The 17,052-nt window shown below is 50.2% G+C and overlaps 1 protein-coding gene across 1 annotated transcript; it reads right to left on the bottom strand.

The window, feature by feature from the left end:
* Positions 1-9,135: 9,135 nt before the first annotated feature.
* DBX1 (developing brain homeobox 1) lies at positions 9,136-13,084 on the bottom strand. Its single transcript, XM_066997209.1, has 4 exons — positions 12,485-13,084; positions 12,089-12,190; positions 10,751-10,953; positions 9,136-10,438 (listed from the first exon to the last, which is right to left on the bottom strand). Exons 1-4 carry the CDS (start codon positions 12,831-12,833, stop codon positions 10,061-10,063), a joined length of 1,032 nt encoding a protein of 343 aa, XP_066853310.1. The 5' UTR covers positions 12,834-13,084; the 3' UTR covers positions 9,136-10,060.
* Between the last annotated feature and the right edge of the window lie 3,968 nt (positions 13,085-17,052).

The raw sequence follows: 17,052 nt of genomic DNA, 5'->3' as shown, positions 1-17,052 counted from the left end.
TGCCAGCTTCTTTTCAAGAGAAATCCCTGCCGGTCGCAGGGGCCATGCACGGCCTGCATGCTGGTTATGCTATGAGCGTGCTTTGCAGAACGGGCTTCTAGGAGTCCTTAACCACAGGACCTTGCAGTCCTGGGAGGATCAGACCGGCCATTTGTAATATAGCCGTGGCATTTTTTCCTTTGTAGAATAAAGGTATTGACACTGACAGAATTTTTCTTGACCACTTCGCTGCCCAGGGCAAGCTCTATTCCACGTGTGCCCTACTGTACGCACAAGACCATCTTAAGGTCTGTGCTTGCTGTGATCGGTCTTTAAGGCTTCTCATTCCCATCTCCAAGGGCAGTAAGCAGCTCAATCCCACGCATTATAACAACTTCCTCTTAACCCTTTTGATTGTGACACAGATTACACCATGCTAAGTTCATGTTGGTCAGTAAGAACATGTAAGGATCTATTTTCCTTCTACTTTACTTGAACTAAATGCTGTGCTCTAACAAGAACAACAAAAAAGTACTCCCCTTTCAGGAAGCATAAATCCCCAAACCTCTGCACTAAAAGTCTAGGTGATAATTCTCAGCAGCAGATTTTATTCTTAATTTTTATGCTTTCCTGCAGACTTGCCAGTTTCTTGTAGTTATCTTGTCTTCTACTTACAGACTTGAACTCCTGACATTGGTAATAGATTCTCCTATATCAAACGAAAGAGAAGAAATTCTGCTGAGAATTGATGGAGTGCATTTGATTTACTTAAATCAAAAAACAGTTGAATCTACAACTCCCAGCAGCTCTTTCTGAAAATCACTGAATAAATCAGGTGTATTTTTCAATAGTTGTGTTGACCTACTTTTCAAACTAAAAAATAAGTATGATACAAAGGTGTCAATTTCACTTATGGGGACACAGCGTTGACTGTAGGAACTTAAAGACATTCCATAACTGATATCAAAAACTGCAGCTCATCCACTGTATAGCCAACAACTGGCTTAGCTATGTCTTTATAGCTTACTCTCAGATGAATAAAAGAGAAATTTTATGGTAGATATTTGCAGGAACACTTAGTGGTATGATTCTCCTACTAAATACTTGGATTTGTCTTTGCAACTTGGGGCAAGCCTAGAGAATGAAGTTGGCTAGGAAGTACCTACATCGTATCAAAAGGAAATTTCTTGGGTCCTAATTGGTAATCATAGAGTCTTGTGGAGCAATTATCTTTTGTAGGCTGTCTTGTTCTTGCATCTATTTTTTCCTTCTCTTGTAATTTTTCCTTCTGAGTTACGAGCATCTTCACTAGCCTTTTAATAGCACAGGGACGCAAGCTGTAACTCAAAGCTGTTCATCAGTAATGGTGGTTTCATCTGTCCCTTAACAGCAGTTTTCCAGAGGCAGAGTAGTGTTGGACATGCTCTAGCAGATTTTCCGTGTTCTGTAAACGTACAGAATTGCATGTTTTGGAATTGGCCCTGTAAGATACTCTAGCCCTGATCTTGGACAACGTTTGAATCAATACTGGACTGGCACCAAGATGCTTGATCTCTCCCAGGACCTCTTCTTCCCTTTCTTCCCTATTTCAGCCTCCCCTGTCCTTTCCCTGTGTTCTTTGTTTGTTTCAGTGCACATTGTCTCGTACGCTCAACTTCACATATTTTTTCCTTTACCTCACCTTCTCTTTAACCTTTATTGCTTGGTGTTTCTGTTTCCAACATCCCATTTTATTCTTATTTTATATCCTGCCCAGATCCACCTCATAATTTCTCAGTGCTTTAGGATCAGCCCAGACTTCCTTTCTGCAGTCAAAGGGGAAATTCCCTGGAGTCATTTTAAGAAGTAGATCAGTTTGCAGCCTGTGACATGTACTTACATCCTTTGCTTTCCACTGATCTTTTCCACTGGTGTCTTGAAGTAGTCGCTTCAAGAGCCGGAGAGGAAGTACCTCCTGGTACCCTACAGGCTTCCGTCCTCTCTTCTGCATTTGTGCGCAGTTTACCCTTTTACTGATGCTGATGATTCTGACATTAACCTCTGTGTCAGGTGTGATAACCGAGGGTTGGAGGTGTGGAGCTACCTCCTTCTCCTCAGTGATTTCTAGTTTTTAATGAAACAGACGATCTGCCACTTAGAGCCCCTCCTTAGCACTGGAGGATCCATACCAGGTTGCTGTTCACAATATGTTTGCAGTACATTGGCAGGAGAGGAGCAGCTGCCTGTGGACCTTATAAAGCCCTCAGTCCTCAACCCCATAGTCAAGCAGGAAAAGACTTTTGGGGGTTAGAGCAGAGCACAGCAGCTGAGGACAATCCCCATCTCTGTCAGTTTTAAGAGAACTGTCTGTAGGCGAGTACTTCTCCATCTACATCTCAATTCGGTTATTCAGTCAGAAAATCCATGGTCCTCTCGTTCCTTGATATACAGATGTTTTCAATTTGTTTCTTCACTGGAGCCTTAAGGAGGCTGAGGAAGCTCCAAGGGATAGAGACCATGTTCTAGCCAAGCATGGGTAATTCCTCCTCCCGCTCGTATAAGAGGTTCACCCACATGGGGCTGGGCAGTTAGGAGCTCTGAAGGACCTTGACTTAAGAAGGGGTCCACAGGCAGAAGGGAGGAGGTTCTTGCTTCTAGTGAGTAATCTAGTAGTAATCCTGACTGGAAGATCATCTTCCATCAAGGAGCTACTGAGTCACACATAAGTTAGCCTGAGTGTGCCCTGCCAGCCACACTCATGCTCCACCTCCTCAGCAAGACAGGGCAAGAAAATATGACAGAAGAGCTTGTGGGTTGAGAGCCCAGCCCTGCAGGGAGAGCAGGCACTAATCACCATCATGGACAAAGCAGGCTTGACTTGGGGAAAATTAATTTATCGCCAGTGAATAACAGACTAGGAGACTGAGAAATAAAAACAAAACTAAAACCGCTTTTCCCTCACCCGTCTTCTTCTCAGGTTCAGAATCGTTTCCAGTTCTTCTACCTCTTTTCCTCAACTGGCACAAGGGGTTAGGGAATGGGGGTTGCAGTTGGTTCCTAATGTTTTGTCTCTGCCAGTCCTTCTTCCTTACGCTCTTCCCCTGCTCCAGTGTGGGGTCCCTCCCATGGGATGCCGTCCTTCAAGCACTGTTCCCACATGGCTCTGTACCACGGGGGCCATCCCTCAGGAGCAAACTGCTCCAGCACGGATCCCCCACGGGCGGCAGCTCCCCCCAGACCCCCTGCTCCTGCGTGGGCTCCTCTCCACGGGCTGCAGCCTCCTCCAGGCCACATCCACCTCCTCCACTGGGGGCTCCTCCATGGGCTGCAGCGTGGAGATCTGCTCCGTGTGGGACCCGTGGGCTGCAGGGGGGCAGCCTGCTCCACCAGGGGCCTCTCCACAGGCCACAGGGGAACCGCTGCTGCGCGCCTGGAGCACCTCCTGCACCGACCTTGGTCTCTGCAAGGCTGGTTCTCTCACATTTTCACACTCCTCTCACTCAATAGCTGCTGCTGTGTATATTTTCGTTGTCGTTTTAACCTTTCTGAACTATGTTATCACAGAGGCACCATCAGCATTGCTGGGCTCCAGCCAGAGGTGGGTCCCTTTTGGAGCCCACTGGCCCTGGCTCTGCCTGACAGAGGCCTCTTCTCACAGAGGCCGCCCTGCAGCCCGCGCTGCCATAACCCAGCCGTGCAAGCCCAGCACAGCCGCGCTGCAAGCACAGTGCGGCCCTCGGGCCTGTGCTGAGGAACTCAACCCCTGAAATCACCCCCCCTCAGCCATCCTCGTAGTGGAGAGCGCTGGCAGCCCCTGCTGGGCACCGCTGACCAAGCCACCTGCGTGGCCTTGCCTTTTGTTCTTGGGAGAACAACCTTTTCCCTGCCTGCTGAAATGATGAAGAGAGTTGTTTTCTGGTAAGAAGAATCCTGTAATAACTCAACTGGCCAAAAGAGGACAGTCTCTTCTACAGGCAGGGCTGACCAGTATGCTGTGTGTGGCTCTGAGGCCTGTTTGATGCCACGCCTCTCAGGGTTCCCTCACCTAAAGGGATATAAGGCTGCTCACGATGTTCTCTTCTCATAGTGTCAATGCTAATAAATAGCATGTTGAGTGACACCTGACTGAGCCTGAGCACCTTTCTCTTGGGGGGGGGGGTCGCAGTGAACCAGCACCACCCAGTGCAAGGCAGCTGTTAGGACACAGAGTTCTTCCCAGAGAACAATGTCAGGTGTGGTAATTTTTTTGTAAGGGAGGTAAAACTAAGTAAAAGCAGCATACCTGGTGCTTATGCAAGTTCATTAAAGTGCTCCTCAAAGGTCCTGGCTGCTCTGATGGGCTTTCGCTGGTGTTATATGCATGTCCTTTGGGCTGGGACGGTGGTGCTGGAGTCTCTTTGGGTGTTTGAACAGTGTTTTTCTTTTATATCAGGTTCAGTCAAGGCCAATAAATAAATAAATAAAAATGCAGAATTTAGATGTATTTAAGGCTCCTGCATTTTAGAATAAAGGATTTAGTAACAAAGGCTGGCAGAAGGGATGATCTTCTACACCTCTTCCCCTCCAAGCTGGGCATTTCTGCCCCTTAGAGGTCTGACACACTAGCATGGCAGTTCCAGGTGCTAGATCGTCTGAAATCAAAGCAAATCAAATAAGACAAATCAGTTCTCTGCAGCTTTCAGCTCTTTAATGATCATTTTGGCCCAGGTACCTGCCAGGGGATGTGCGTTTGGCAAGGGGAGAAGAGGAAACACAACCAGGAGTGAGGCCTAGCCTTATTCCTCTTGACAGCAGTAGAGCCCATAGCTGCCATGTCAAATGCTACCTTAAGCTTCCTGAGTAAAGATTTCTTGAAGGCAGTCAGTGTTTTAGGGACCTGAACTTGGGTCTCCCTAGAGGAGCCCGCTTTCCCTCTGGCTGGGGTCAGTGCTGGCAGCTCTGTCTTTCGCAGGCCTCAGACTGCTCCTGTGGCTGCTGGAAACCAAGGCCTTGTGTCCTGGCCTCTTCGCCTTTAAGATCGTAATCTTAAATCTTTCCTGGATGAGAGGTGCTCATCAAAGGAGACAATTTAAGGTCTTTTTGTTTGTTTGTTTGTTTGTTTTTTCCCCCCAGCTTAGCTGCAGCATTGCCAATGCAAGATGGCTAGCAAGAATTTCTTGCTTACTGTTGTTAGGAAGGACAGTGTTTCATAAAGATAGGATAAATATGTTTTACTGTGCATTGTGTTAACAGCTATGGTTTACTAGATGATTTCTACTTGTACAGATGTGTTCTTTCATGGACACATAGAAGAACTGGCACAGTCCAACGCGGGGCTACCCGCTGTGGTGCCCTGGTGCCAGGGCATCAGCCTTGTTTTGTTCCAGCGCTGAGGTTTCAAAACATCTGGTGCCACCATTCAATGTGGAAATTATTCCACCTCCATGACAGCAAGGAGGCATTCCTGCCACTTTCCCTCCTTTTCAAAAGCATAGAGTTGTATTCAAACAAACAGAATGATCCCTGGCCAGCAGTTTTGTACTAGCCACAGCAAGATAAGCTGGCTTGGGGGAACGTGGGGAGGTGGCCTCTGACATTCCCTCTGTTGATAGTGAATGATGAAACCTTTTACTCTTAGAAATAGACCCAAGCTGAGCTCCCTGTGTGATGCACACCAGGAGCAAGCCCAGGTGTCAGCAGCTCCTTCTAAAGCAACTGGAATCTCTCCACATTTGAGGTTAATGACTCAGTTTCTATTCTTAACAGGAGGCAGAGGAAGGTGTAGCTACTTCTGCAGCCTTCCCTTGGCACAGCTGTCCTGCATTAGTCATCCCATAGTAGCTGTGAACTCTCGGTCAGGAAGGAAACCTTCAGCAAAGAGGAACCTGAAATGGGAGCATTTGAGAGGGGACTGCGTTCCTGCAAGCTGCAGGTGGTGAGTAAACACCAGCTTTATACGTTGATATTAAGGTCTCTCTGAACTTCAGATGGTTGTGCTTGGTGTTTATTTGGTGGTCTTTTCACTGCAAGGAAAAGAAAACTTTGTTGGAAAAAAGTTAGTAAGATTGTTAAGTTTCACATTTTAGGTGTGGGATTTTACTTGTTAAATAGCAATTCTAGGAATTTTTTTGTTTAGTAAGGATGTTTGTCTAGCAGGATAAAATTTAATGATGGTATGCTGGAAAGAGTGCTATAAAATAATTATTTTTGGTAATGATGTTCCAAGCACAGACCAACTATAAAGACCAAAAGGTGTAAGATGACTAGTAGCTTGTTGAACACTGAGTCAGAAGGGATTATGGATAAATGGCATCTGCTCAGATTTTTGAATGTGTTCTTTGTTTCTATATTATAGTATGAGTGATGGTACCTGTTGTTTTTGGAGTACTTTATGATTTTTTAATGTGTCTTTTAATTAAATGTTTTTATAGATTACTCAACTATGGCTTTGTGCTTAATAGATTTGTACAAACAGAGGTTTTAAATAACTGTTATGGGGTTCTCTATCGCTTACAGAGCTGATATTCAGATAATAATGTGTTGTCCAGGGTACCTGTTGTTGATAATGCACACAAGAGCTGTTTTACTGGAATGAACATGAAGTAGATTGTGCTAGCTGCTGTTCAGTGCATGTTTGTGTAACCTTTTAGGTAAGGTTGGGGGATGCGTTTTTGGATAAGCTTTAAAATACTTGCTGTTCGATTTTCCTTTGTGATCTGTGAGATAAATTCTGCATGTGCTTGATTTGTTCTCTTTGTAGTGGTCTGCTGTATACTATCAATTGCTTATGGCTGCAAGGTGTTAGAGGGGTAGAAGACAGTTGAAATGAGTGTCCTGGCCAGGTGTGCCCAATTACCTGATGGGGGAGTAGCTGGAGACCTTGCATGCCTTTGTTAAAAGGGGTTGTTGTACCCTTAATTAAGTGGCCTTTGTAATGAAAGCTTTGTTTCAGCAGAACTCAGCTACCTGCATGCAAGGGAAAAATATTTTTCTGTGGTGTGTGTTACTAACTAAAAATACCTAGGGTGTTATGTATTAGCTTTGCATTGTAACACATGCTTGACTTACATTTAAGGCTGAAGAGTTTGTTTAGCAACATCTTTTTCCAATAGTAAGTCCGTGGAGATAGATCCTGTTTTTTCTTCTGCCGTGTGTAGCATCATACTGCTTCCTTTCTCACTGGGCCGCTCTAAGTAATACTGCGTGTTCCTAGTCCGAATGCTTGATCCCATCACGAGGGCTCTGACAGTGAGTGAGGCTTGCTTGGAAGGACTCTTTTTTTTGTTGTTTTTGCCTGTCATCGATTTTCTCTAAATAAATACAGTTGTGCTCAATCCCTCATTCTGCCTATGTTGTCTTGCTCCTTGATTTCTCCTGGGTCACGCCAAATGCGAATGTGGCCTGCCCACGTTGAGGAGCTGTGGAAAGGGTGAAGGAAATTTGAGCTGATGTTTACCAGGGCCAGGTGGTATTTCTTGATTATTGTTAGTCCCAGGCTTTTAATATTACATCAAAAAAATCAAGTCAGTCTTGGATGGGACTTCTGGCTTCTTAAAGTCTATTGCCTACTAAGGCAAGAGTGGTGCTTAGTGCAAATAATCAGGTACCGCAGCCTCCTGGCTATAGCTTAGGTGCTGGGACCCATGGAGCCACCCAGCAACACGATCTTTTGTGTACTAAAGGAAACTGTTCTGTAGACCTCCGTGAAAAGCAAAGCACTGCATTTATTAGTCAAGAACTATCATAAATAATGTCTTCTGATGTCTAAACGTGAGTGTTTTTTTTTTTTGAACCGTCTTTATGAGCTCTTGTTCTTGGAGAATACTGTGTTTTCTTCTCCTTTTGTCTCATGGATGAAAAGATTTGTGTTGTGGATATGAGGACTGGGGTTTCAAAGTTGTTGTGTGGCTGTTTTTTGTTTTTGAAAAGTGACTGATACATACAATAAAATGTAGTGAAAAAATCTTAGAAAAAGAAGGAATAGAAATGGTTATAGATGTGTTTATATTGGTGGGTTTGTTTAGCTAAGGGAGTGCTGTCCCAGTTGGAAGAGCACGGACTGACAGTTATACAGCCTGTGTCAAGTCAGAAGCAAGGGTGGGAGATGATTTTGTTTTGTTTCCTATCTTGGAAGCACTTGCTTCCTTTCAGTCAAAGACAGAAAGTCCTCCTGCACTTGTGATGTTGGTGCTCAGGGGAGAGGAGTGCTCTGATGAACTTGGAAACATTTTCTCAGCAGGTGGCGTGTTCCTGTCCCTCTGCATGTGGCAGACTGGACGAATGTTTTTCAAACATATATTGTAGATGTGGCGTAACATAATTAGGCTGTGATCTCCCTCTTCTAGAAGTTACTAAAAAATATGTTTTTATTCTTGAAAGGATTTAAAAAAAAAAAAAAAAAAAAACTGTTGTCAAAGTTAAAAAGAACATATTTCTCCTGCCTATTCAGAAAGAACATGAATAAAGGGGTTTTTAATGGCTGCATTTTTGGGAGGCTACTGAGCTTTGAAGATATAAAAGAAGACAGACAGCCTGAGAAGGGGGAGTTTCTAACAATTAGGTCTTGGGAAGAGCAGAATTCATCTTAATTCAAATGTCCTAATTCATACTGCAATATGTGCTAGGTTATCTTTTTAGAGATTTAAAACCTCTCCAAATGAGAACTAAGTTCTTCTGTGAGGGTGAATACCTTCTTTCTGACTCATGTGATCACTGAATCCATTCCTGTGCTATTTCTGCACACACTTAATATGAATGAGTACTCCCATGTAGTGGAGCTCCTGTAGATTCAACAGGTGGTGTGGATTTTACTGTGGTGCCTGATAAAAACTAAGCAAAGAACGATCAGGCTAGTTCCATTTGTTTTAGCTTTGTCCTACCAGAACTATCTTTCCTTAGAAAATGTTTTTTTTTTCTGGCTACCTTACTTTACTGAATTACTGTAGTGTTGATAAAGGGTAGTTTTATTTTGTTTTCCCTATTTGGCCCCAGACGCAACATACAGTAGCTTGCAAACAGGAACCAAGTAGTGCTAAATGACCAAGCTCAGAAGGCTACTTTATTTTATTTGACAAACATTTGCTTTATTATATATACACATATTTAAAGTCTGTACACAGTAAAATACAAAATAAAGGCGTTTCTTTATAAGTTACACAATTAAACAGCTGCATTTGTGTGTAGTTTAGCTGTTGTTTCTTTTAAAAAAAAAAAGGGAAACCTTGTTGAGCCGTTGTTATATTCATTCACAATAACCTTGGTATAAAACATCCATACAGAGTAAGTGTACAAAATAGCGTACAGTTCATATAAGCTGTGCAAAGACAGCCAAGTTCAGTCAAAATCAAAGAGGCACATCCACTTTCCTCTGTCCACATCACAAACAGCAGAGGCAAAGTGGAAAACAAGCACAGGCCTGTGGGCAGAAAAGTGAGTTACAGTGCTTGGTAGGGAAGAACGATGCACAATTAAAAGGGGAAATAGATAAACACCGGAGGTCCCCATTGCACAAGGCATGCTGTTACCTTATACCTTACATCAGCAGCGGTGATGTCCAGGGGCTTGTTGTGCAGGTGCCGGGCTGCTCGGGGTGAGCGCGGGGGGAGGCGGCGCTGGGCTGTACCTCGTTCACGTTACTGACCTTTGGAGGAGCAAGCTGCAAGGTCAGCCGGTCTTCAGGTTTCCAAGTTTTAGTAGCTGCTGGAAATGCACTTGAACAGTGGTAAAAACGGCCACGGTGTCTGTATTTTTGTTGTCGCTGATGATGGTGTTTGGTCTGGAAAAAGCATTTCCCGCAGTAGGATGCGCTCTCTTCCCTGCTGTAAGGGGAGGAGCTGCCTGGTGCTTGCTTTCAGGGGAGTACGGCTAGCTGAGCACGTGCTGGTTGGGAAGCGTGGAGAAGGGGTTGTGAGAAGGCTGACTGATGCTACGAGTATGAAAGCCTTCACGTGGGACACAAAATAAGGAATACCTCTGAGCAGGGAGGCTTACGTCTGTGTGGTAAAGAACCTGCCCTGGAGAAGCATGTGGACATGCAGGTGGGATGTGGCCTCTTCAATTTATAGCACTCTGTTATTTACATCTTTGCAATGTCCCCGTGCGATGGTAGGGGCAGGCAGGTGACCTAAGAGACCGTGATCTCCTCCTCTTCTTCTTCCCCCTCATCATCCTCTTCCTCTGAGTCTGAGAAGTCTGAGGGTTTGCTGGGGCTGCTGGAATGAGATGGGGAAGGAGGCAGCTGGGAGTCCAGTCTGTCCCGCAAGTGCAGGTGCTCTGGGGACTGGTGGTAGCTTAGGGGGTGCCGCGGGCTGGGCAGGCACGTGGTGGGAGCTTCCTCTTCCTCCTCCTCCTCTCCTGCGCACTTCTTGCCGACGTCGCTGAGGTCCGGGTGAGGGTTGAACTTGGTGGGGAGGGTTTGTTCTCTGCAGCCGCCAGAAGAGAGGAGCTCTCTTTCCTTGGAGTTCCTCCACTTCATTCTCCTGTTCTGGAACCAGATCTTCACCTGGGCGGGAGGGAAGCCAGACACAAGCAGTTCAGTAAAGCAGGAACCAGCGAGGCCCTGCTGGCTGCATGCCCGTGTCGGTCGTGTCCGTGACAGAGCTAACAGGAATGCGCAGCCTGACCCTGGCCTCCGGGTGGTAGGGGGGCGGTAGGGCTGTGATCCATCCCAACCCAGGGATCGTGCTGCTCCCATGGCTCTGGCCAACGCTCACGGCCCTGCAGCTCTCCCCTCTCCCATCCCTCTTTCTCCTCCCCTGCTCTTGACCCAGCCCTGGCTCTTCGCGCCCCCCTTCCCCGCCATCACCCCGTTCACCTGCGAGTCCTTGAGGCCCAGCTTGGCCGCCAGCTTCTTCCTGTCGGGCTTGCTGATGTACTTCTGCTTCTGGAACATCTTCTCCAGCGCCTTGCGCTGCACGTCGGAGAAGACGGCGCGGCGCAGCATGCCGCGGCGGGGCTTGCCGCGGGCGGCCAGGGGCCACGAGAAGGTGCCGGGGATGGGCACGACGGCCGAGGCGGCTGCGGGAGAGCGAGGGGGCTGAGCGGAGGGCACCCCACTGGACGGGCCGGCTGGGGCCCCAAAAGGAGCCTTCTGCCCAAATAGCCCCCCAGTAACCAGGATTAAAGCCATCGGCTCAAACGCGTGAGATGTGACAGTGGTGGCCTGCTTTGTTGGGGGGCTCAGGGGTCCCTGAGATGGAGGTGTAAGAAAAAACCTCGCTCTGCTGCTCAGAAGCACTTGTTGGTTTGGTTTTTTTTTTTAGAAAAAAGCTTTTATCGTCTCAGACACTTCTTTTTATGCTTGAGATGAAAATGAGGACTTTGCTAGCTCGAACAAAACCAGCCCTCTTCAGATGCAGTTCTGATCAATCGGTATTCGGCTTCTTATATTAATCTCTTCTCCCCCCTCCTTCCCTCCCTCCCTCCCCCAAGTTGGAGAATTCAACCCGAAGCCATGAAAAGTATCAGCTAATTAGCACATTGCCTGGCTCCCAATGGCATTGGTATGATAAAAAGGGCAGAGTTTTGCCTTTAAAAAAAAAAGGGGGGGGGGAGAACCTCCCCAAGAGAGACAGAGATGCTAATGAAGCGTGAATGGTAATTGTGTAGTAATGAACTAACAGAAAAAGACTGAGGACAAGCAGCTAACGCCATATATTATTGGGACAAAAGAGATTTACACTTTCAAACTAAACACAACGGCATGCCAGGCTCCTCGGGAGAATACTGATGGCACAATCGTCTCTTTCCCCAAATCATTTTCATTAAATGGACATGAAAAGCTATTTATAAAGCTCAAGTTGTTTTTGTTAGGCTATTCACCCGCCGGAGAAAGGGAGCAAATTCCATTATCCGGAGCGTGAATGGAGGAGCTCGGGGTGTTTCTTCCTCTTCCCCCCTTCCCCTGTTTTCCCTTCACATTAATGGCTTGTTGGGGTAATTAGATTTGGGGGGATTATGGCGAGCTGCTCTCCCCGCATCGGGCCGGGGCGGTGCGGGCAGGGCCGCGGTGTCCCCCCCCCCGTTTCCCCGCGTCGGGGGCGCGCCGCAGGTGCGTCGGGGGCGCGCTTGGCGCGGGCAGGCGGGAGCTGGCCGCTGCGGCTGTGGTGCTGAAAGAGGGCAGGGGGCCGGGGGGGGGGGGGGGGGGCGCTACCTGGGAAGTAGGAGGATCTGATGAAGGGCTGGAAGGATCCGTCAAAGTACGGGAAGGAGAACGCCTTGGGGGGGCCGCTCTGCAGTACCGCCGGCGAGGACTCTAGGAGAGAAAGAGGGTTAGGCTCCGGGGGGGTCCTGCGGCCGGGGACCAAGGGGGGTAGGGAGGCTGGGACGGAGGCTGCAGGGAGGGAGGAGGGCAGGGCAGGGCAGGGCGAGCTCGGGGCCCCGCTGCCCCCGTCCAGGCGCCCGCCCGCTCCCGGCGCCGAGGCTGCGGAGCCGGACCCCGGAGGGTCCCTGCCTGCCTTCCTCCCTCCTCCTCCTCCTCTTCCTCGCCCCGAAGCCCGCTCCCTCCCGTCCCTCTCCCCCTCCCCTCGCCGCCCCCACCCCCGCTTACCGGCGCGGGGGGCGGAGGCCAGGATGGCGTTGACCCCAAACTTGAGGAAAGTGGAGTCCCCGCCGGGGGAGGCGGAGGCCGGGGGCGGGCAGCCCCTCCTGGAGGCGGCCGGGCTGCCGAGCTCCGGCGTGGCCGCGTCCGTGCGGGCGGCCGGGGGGGACATGCTGGGCGCCGGGGCGCTTCGCGGCGGAAAGGCGGAGGGCCGGCCGATCCGGATCAGGTCCTCCACCAGGAATCCGGAGTGGCCGGAGAAAGCGGATTGCAGCGACTGCGGCAAGGTGAGGGTGGGCGTGGGCCGCAGCAGGCTGGGGTACACGGCCGGCGGGGCGATGAGGCTGGGGAACATCATCGCCGGGGCCGCCCGCCCGCCCTCCCGGCCGTCTGCCTGCCTGCCTGCCTGTCTGTCTGCGTGCCCTCTTGCCAAGATCCCGCTGGCGAGCCGGGCAGGGTTCTCTGTGCCCTTCCTCCTGGATGCGGGGTTTTATAGTGGTCAGCCCCGCTCGGGCTCTTTGAGCGGTGACAGCCCCAACAATGGGGTTCAACAAAGTTCTCCTCCGGAGCTTCATTCACCGGCCGCCCCGGGGCTCCCCATTGGTCCGGGGCCGCAATTTATGATTGGATTAGACTTCATAAGCACCCCGCGCACAATGGCCGAGCCACAAAGAAAGTGTAGTCATCAATTTTGCATATTGACCGCCTCTTTGGAAGACGTCGCTCCAAAGGCTCCCAGCAGGGTTTTGTTCCGAGGCAACACACATAGGCTAATTAAATGCCTATTTAAAAGTTTCGAATGACATCTTGCCTCGTAGAAAGGGAATTATTTAAAGAAAGCACTAAATTTATTTGCCGCTCCCCCGCTGAGGTTAGGAAATAAATCAATAAATATTCATCTAAACTCTGCTACGGGCTGTCAGGAAAGCACCGGCTTTGGGGGCACGGAAAATACAACCGGGAGAGCGCGGAGTGAGGCTGCGGCGAGGGGGAGAAACGTGCCGAGAGCCGCCGGGGCTGGAGCCCGTCCCGCAGCGGGACCCGCGGCTTGTGGGGTGCTCTCGGAGTGGGGGGGGGGTCCCCGGGCCGGCGAAGGGGCTCGCAGCCGCCCACCGAGGGGGGTGACCGCTTGGGGCCGGGGTAACTCGATTCTGGGAGTGGGAAAGAGCGAGGCGGTTTTGTAGGGGCTGCTCCCGCTCGGGAGGGGAGCTTCATCTCGAGCTGATAACTTAGCGGCGGGGGAGGAAGAGCTTCCCCCCGGCCGGGGAAAGGGAGGCGGTGCCGCGGAGTTTGGGGGCGCTGGGCTGAGCACCCCCCCCCCCCCGGCCGGCAGCCCCCCGGCCGCGGGGTCCGACCGGCGGCGCAGCAGCGAGCGCGGCTTTGGGGCAGGGCGGGCGTGTGCGCATCGCCCGGCGCGGCGCGGCGCGGGTGTGCTTCGTGGCCTTTGGACGATGAAAGCGACTATTGAGAGCGGTTTTACCTGACTTCTCCGCTGCGGAATATAACAGATGTGTTAAACGTCCTATGTTTTAAAAGCACCCCATTCAGCCCTTTGGTGCGGCTGAACCTTTGCAAGCAGAAGTGTGCAGCTCAGCCATGCAGCCTTGATCCTATTAACCATGAACTAACTGTCACCTTCAGCTGTTTTCCCTTTTTACTTTTTAACACAAAGCTTTCTCAAAAATCTTATTAACCAGCTTTATTTCTCTCGATGGTTTTTGTCCGGCCGTTTTGTGTTGATTATCTCCATGTCGATGCTTTAACCATTCAATAAAAGTGCATCTGCGATTTATATCACATTAAGGAAGAAAGAAAGTCTGTTAAACCTCTCCCCTGATCCAAATCAAAAAGTTATTTACTAGGGAGGGTGGAACCGGCCCCCGAAGCCTCCGCCGGGGATGCTGCCGAGCCTCCCCGGTGCCGCAGGCTGCCCTCCAAGCAGACGAGCATCTGCGGCGGGGGACCGGCTCTCGGAAAGCATCGCTTTGAAATAAAACTTGGCCGGAGCGTGTGCCCCCCTCCCCGGCCGCGCTCGTCTCCACGCTTAGCAGGTAAAGCAAAAGGGACAGGACGGGGGGATGCTCGGGGGCCACCCCCTTCCCGCGGCGGGCTGTAGCCCCCCTTGTAGCCCCCGGGGCTTGCGAAGCAGGGGGGAAGAGGGGCCGGGGGCTCTGCTACCGCCACCCCCAGCAGCAGCAGCAGCAGCGCCCCGGCTTCTGCGGTCCTCGCCCCGTGCCTCCGCGGTGGCGCAGCGCTTCTCGTGCCCGTGCGCTCGGGGGCACTTGGCCGCGCTAGGGACCGACTGCTGCTAATTTGGCCGGTCTAAAAAAAAAAAAAGGTGTGTGTGGGGGGAGCTGACATTTTCGGCAAGGTTGGGTCAAGCGCATGCTGGGGCACGCGTGGACCCGGTTCCTTGCGGTGCGTCCGAGCACGCTCGTAAAGAATTCCTTAAGCACCAAGGCGAAAGGGACTAGACATCTATTGAAAGGGAAGATAGACCATAAGAAACCAAGAAATCAGACGAAAGGATCTTATTTTAAGCGATCGCCTTTGGAAGTTTCTTTTCAAAGGCGGCGATCGCTTAAGAGAAGGGCATTCTAATGTCCCAGGATAAAACCTGTGACTAATGCCATTTGACCTATGCTCATGCGGTTTTGTGCTTCCTGCCATTCATTTTAATGTCGTTATCTTCAAATTTATTTCTTAAAAGTCACTCCCTTTCTTTGTCGCCCCCACTTAGGCTAAGAAAAGACAAACGCGGGCGGTGGGGAGGGGGCAGGGCTCGCAGCCTGCGTGTGTCCCATCGGCGGCCGGTAATCCGCATGAAATCGGGGGAGCCGCCGCTTCCAGCCCGCCGGCCCCGCGGCTCGCCCCGGGCGCGGCAGCGCTGCCTTGGCCCGGCCCGGCTCGGCTCGGCTCAGCCCGGCCCGGCCCGTCCCGGCCCCGGGACCGCCGAGCCCGAGGGGCGCAGCCTGGCCCCGCCGCCGTGCCCGAGCCGGGGCCGCGGGGCGAGGCGCTCCGGAGCCGCCCCGGGGCTGCTCCTTCGGGGTTCAGCGCCGGGAAGGGGAAGGGCGGCCGGTGGATCGCGCAGGGCTTTTCTAGAGCCCCCCCCCCCCACACACCTCCCCTTTTCTTGAAAATCCTTCTATTGTGCCAATCAAGCAGATGGTTTGCAGGAAATATAGCTTGGCCCCGGTGACCGAAACTAATTTTAACTAGCTTTCCAAGCCTGGCACGTTTGTTTTGCTCTTACAAAATAGCTAAAAAAACAGCTGGCAAGGGTGAATTAAACCCATTAAAGACACATTTATAAGAAATTATATTCACATAGGTTGCTTGAACCCCCCTAAGAGGGGAGAGATGAGCGTATTGAAATGAAAATGTCCCCGAACACACTACCCTCCTTAACATCGCCTGAGAGTCTCAAAACATTTTACTAAATAGATTAACTTGACTATTGTTTCGCATCACATTTATCAGCTTCATTAAGTGAATAGCTGAACAAATATATTACGCATGCATGAAAAGCTCTTTTGGGGGCTGCCTTATTGTGTCCTCAGCCCTGACAGGTGGTTAACTGTGTTTCTCTCTCCTCTCCCCCCCTCTCTCTCTGCGCAAAGAAAGAGGGATCTTGGGCAGAGCGCACAGCCCAGACTTGGCAAAGGGACCTGGAGGGGAGAGCTACTTTCTTTTCCCTCGCCATTCATCCTGGCCAGCCTAGAGTGCACGCGGCCTGAAATGCAACCAGATGATCCGATCGTGTCAGAAGTAATTAACTTTAGTTTAGTCTCTGTGTCTTGCTTGCGCTTTACGAACTCCTTCCAAGCCTGTTTAATTTGCGTCCTTTCTTCCAAATTTGATTATTTTTGCCCACTTCGTCCTTTTATCTTTTCCCCAACCTCCACCTTTGTTTAAAAAAAAAAAATCTGGTCTCGAACAGTCCCTCTTCTTTCTTCTCCACTGATCTGTCTAATAAACAAGCAAACATGCAACCTCCCTAAAACCAGCTCCTTTCATGAGCTAGGATGTGCGCGTTTGGAGAGCTGGGATCTGCAAAATGCAACGTGCTGCTTCATTCTCTGCCTTAGTTTCCCAGTTCTTTACCATGGGGGAAACGGGCTGGGAACGGGGCAGTGGCTGTTGGGGTTCTTGGATGCTGGGGCTGCGGCACTGCTTGCTTCAGTCGTGGTCTCTGCCCACAAGGTTCTGAGTTAGACCGCACGGACGAAGCGTGGAGACTGAGGGAAAGCAATACCTTCCCGTTTACTTTCTTCAGTCTGTGTTTCTCTCATTCTGATTAAGAAGGTATGAAGACTTACTGGTTGGGTTTTCCTCCCCTTCCCGGAGCAGGGTTTATCTCTGCTCCTCCAAAACACAAACTCAAGCGGTCATCCTTTGCTTACAACAGTGGCAAATTTCTCAGCTCGCTGGCTAAAGAGAGCTCCAAATGGCCCGGTCACCCACACCAGGGTGTGCCGCGCCAGCTGGAAAGTCATGCTGCGCATTCTGCTGCAAACGCTGAGGACCTGTTTGTGCCAACAGACATCTTTCACTGAAACTAAGAGGTGTGATGAGGA

Source organism: Anser cygnoides, chromosome 5, assembly GCF_040182565.1.
Source record: "Anser cygnoides isolate HZ-2024a breed goose chromosome 5, Taihu_goose_T2T_genome, whole genome shotgun sequence".
Lineage (NCBI taxonomy): Eukaryota > Metazoa > Chordata > Aves > Anseriformes > Anatidae > Anser > Anser cygnoides.
The sequence above is the reverse complement of the archived record's forward strand: the minus strand, read 5'-3'. Positions and strand labels throughout refer to the sequence as shown.

Coding starts and splice junctions, on each gene's coding strand:
- DBX1 (XM_066997209.1), bottom strand. CDS start 12,833: ATGATGTTCCCCAGCCTCATCGCCCCGCCGGCCGTGTACCCCAGCCTG. Junction 12,191..12,484: donor GGCCTCCGCCCCCCGCGCCG/GTAAGCGGGGGT, acceptor TTTCTCTCCTAG/AGTCCTCGCCGGCGGTACTG. Junction 10,954..12,088: donor CAGATCCTCCTACTTCCCAG/GTAGCGCCCCCC, acceptor GCTCTCCCGCAG/CCGCCTCGGCCGTCGTGCCC.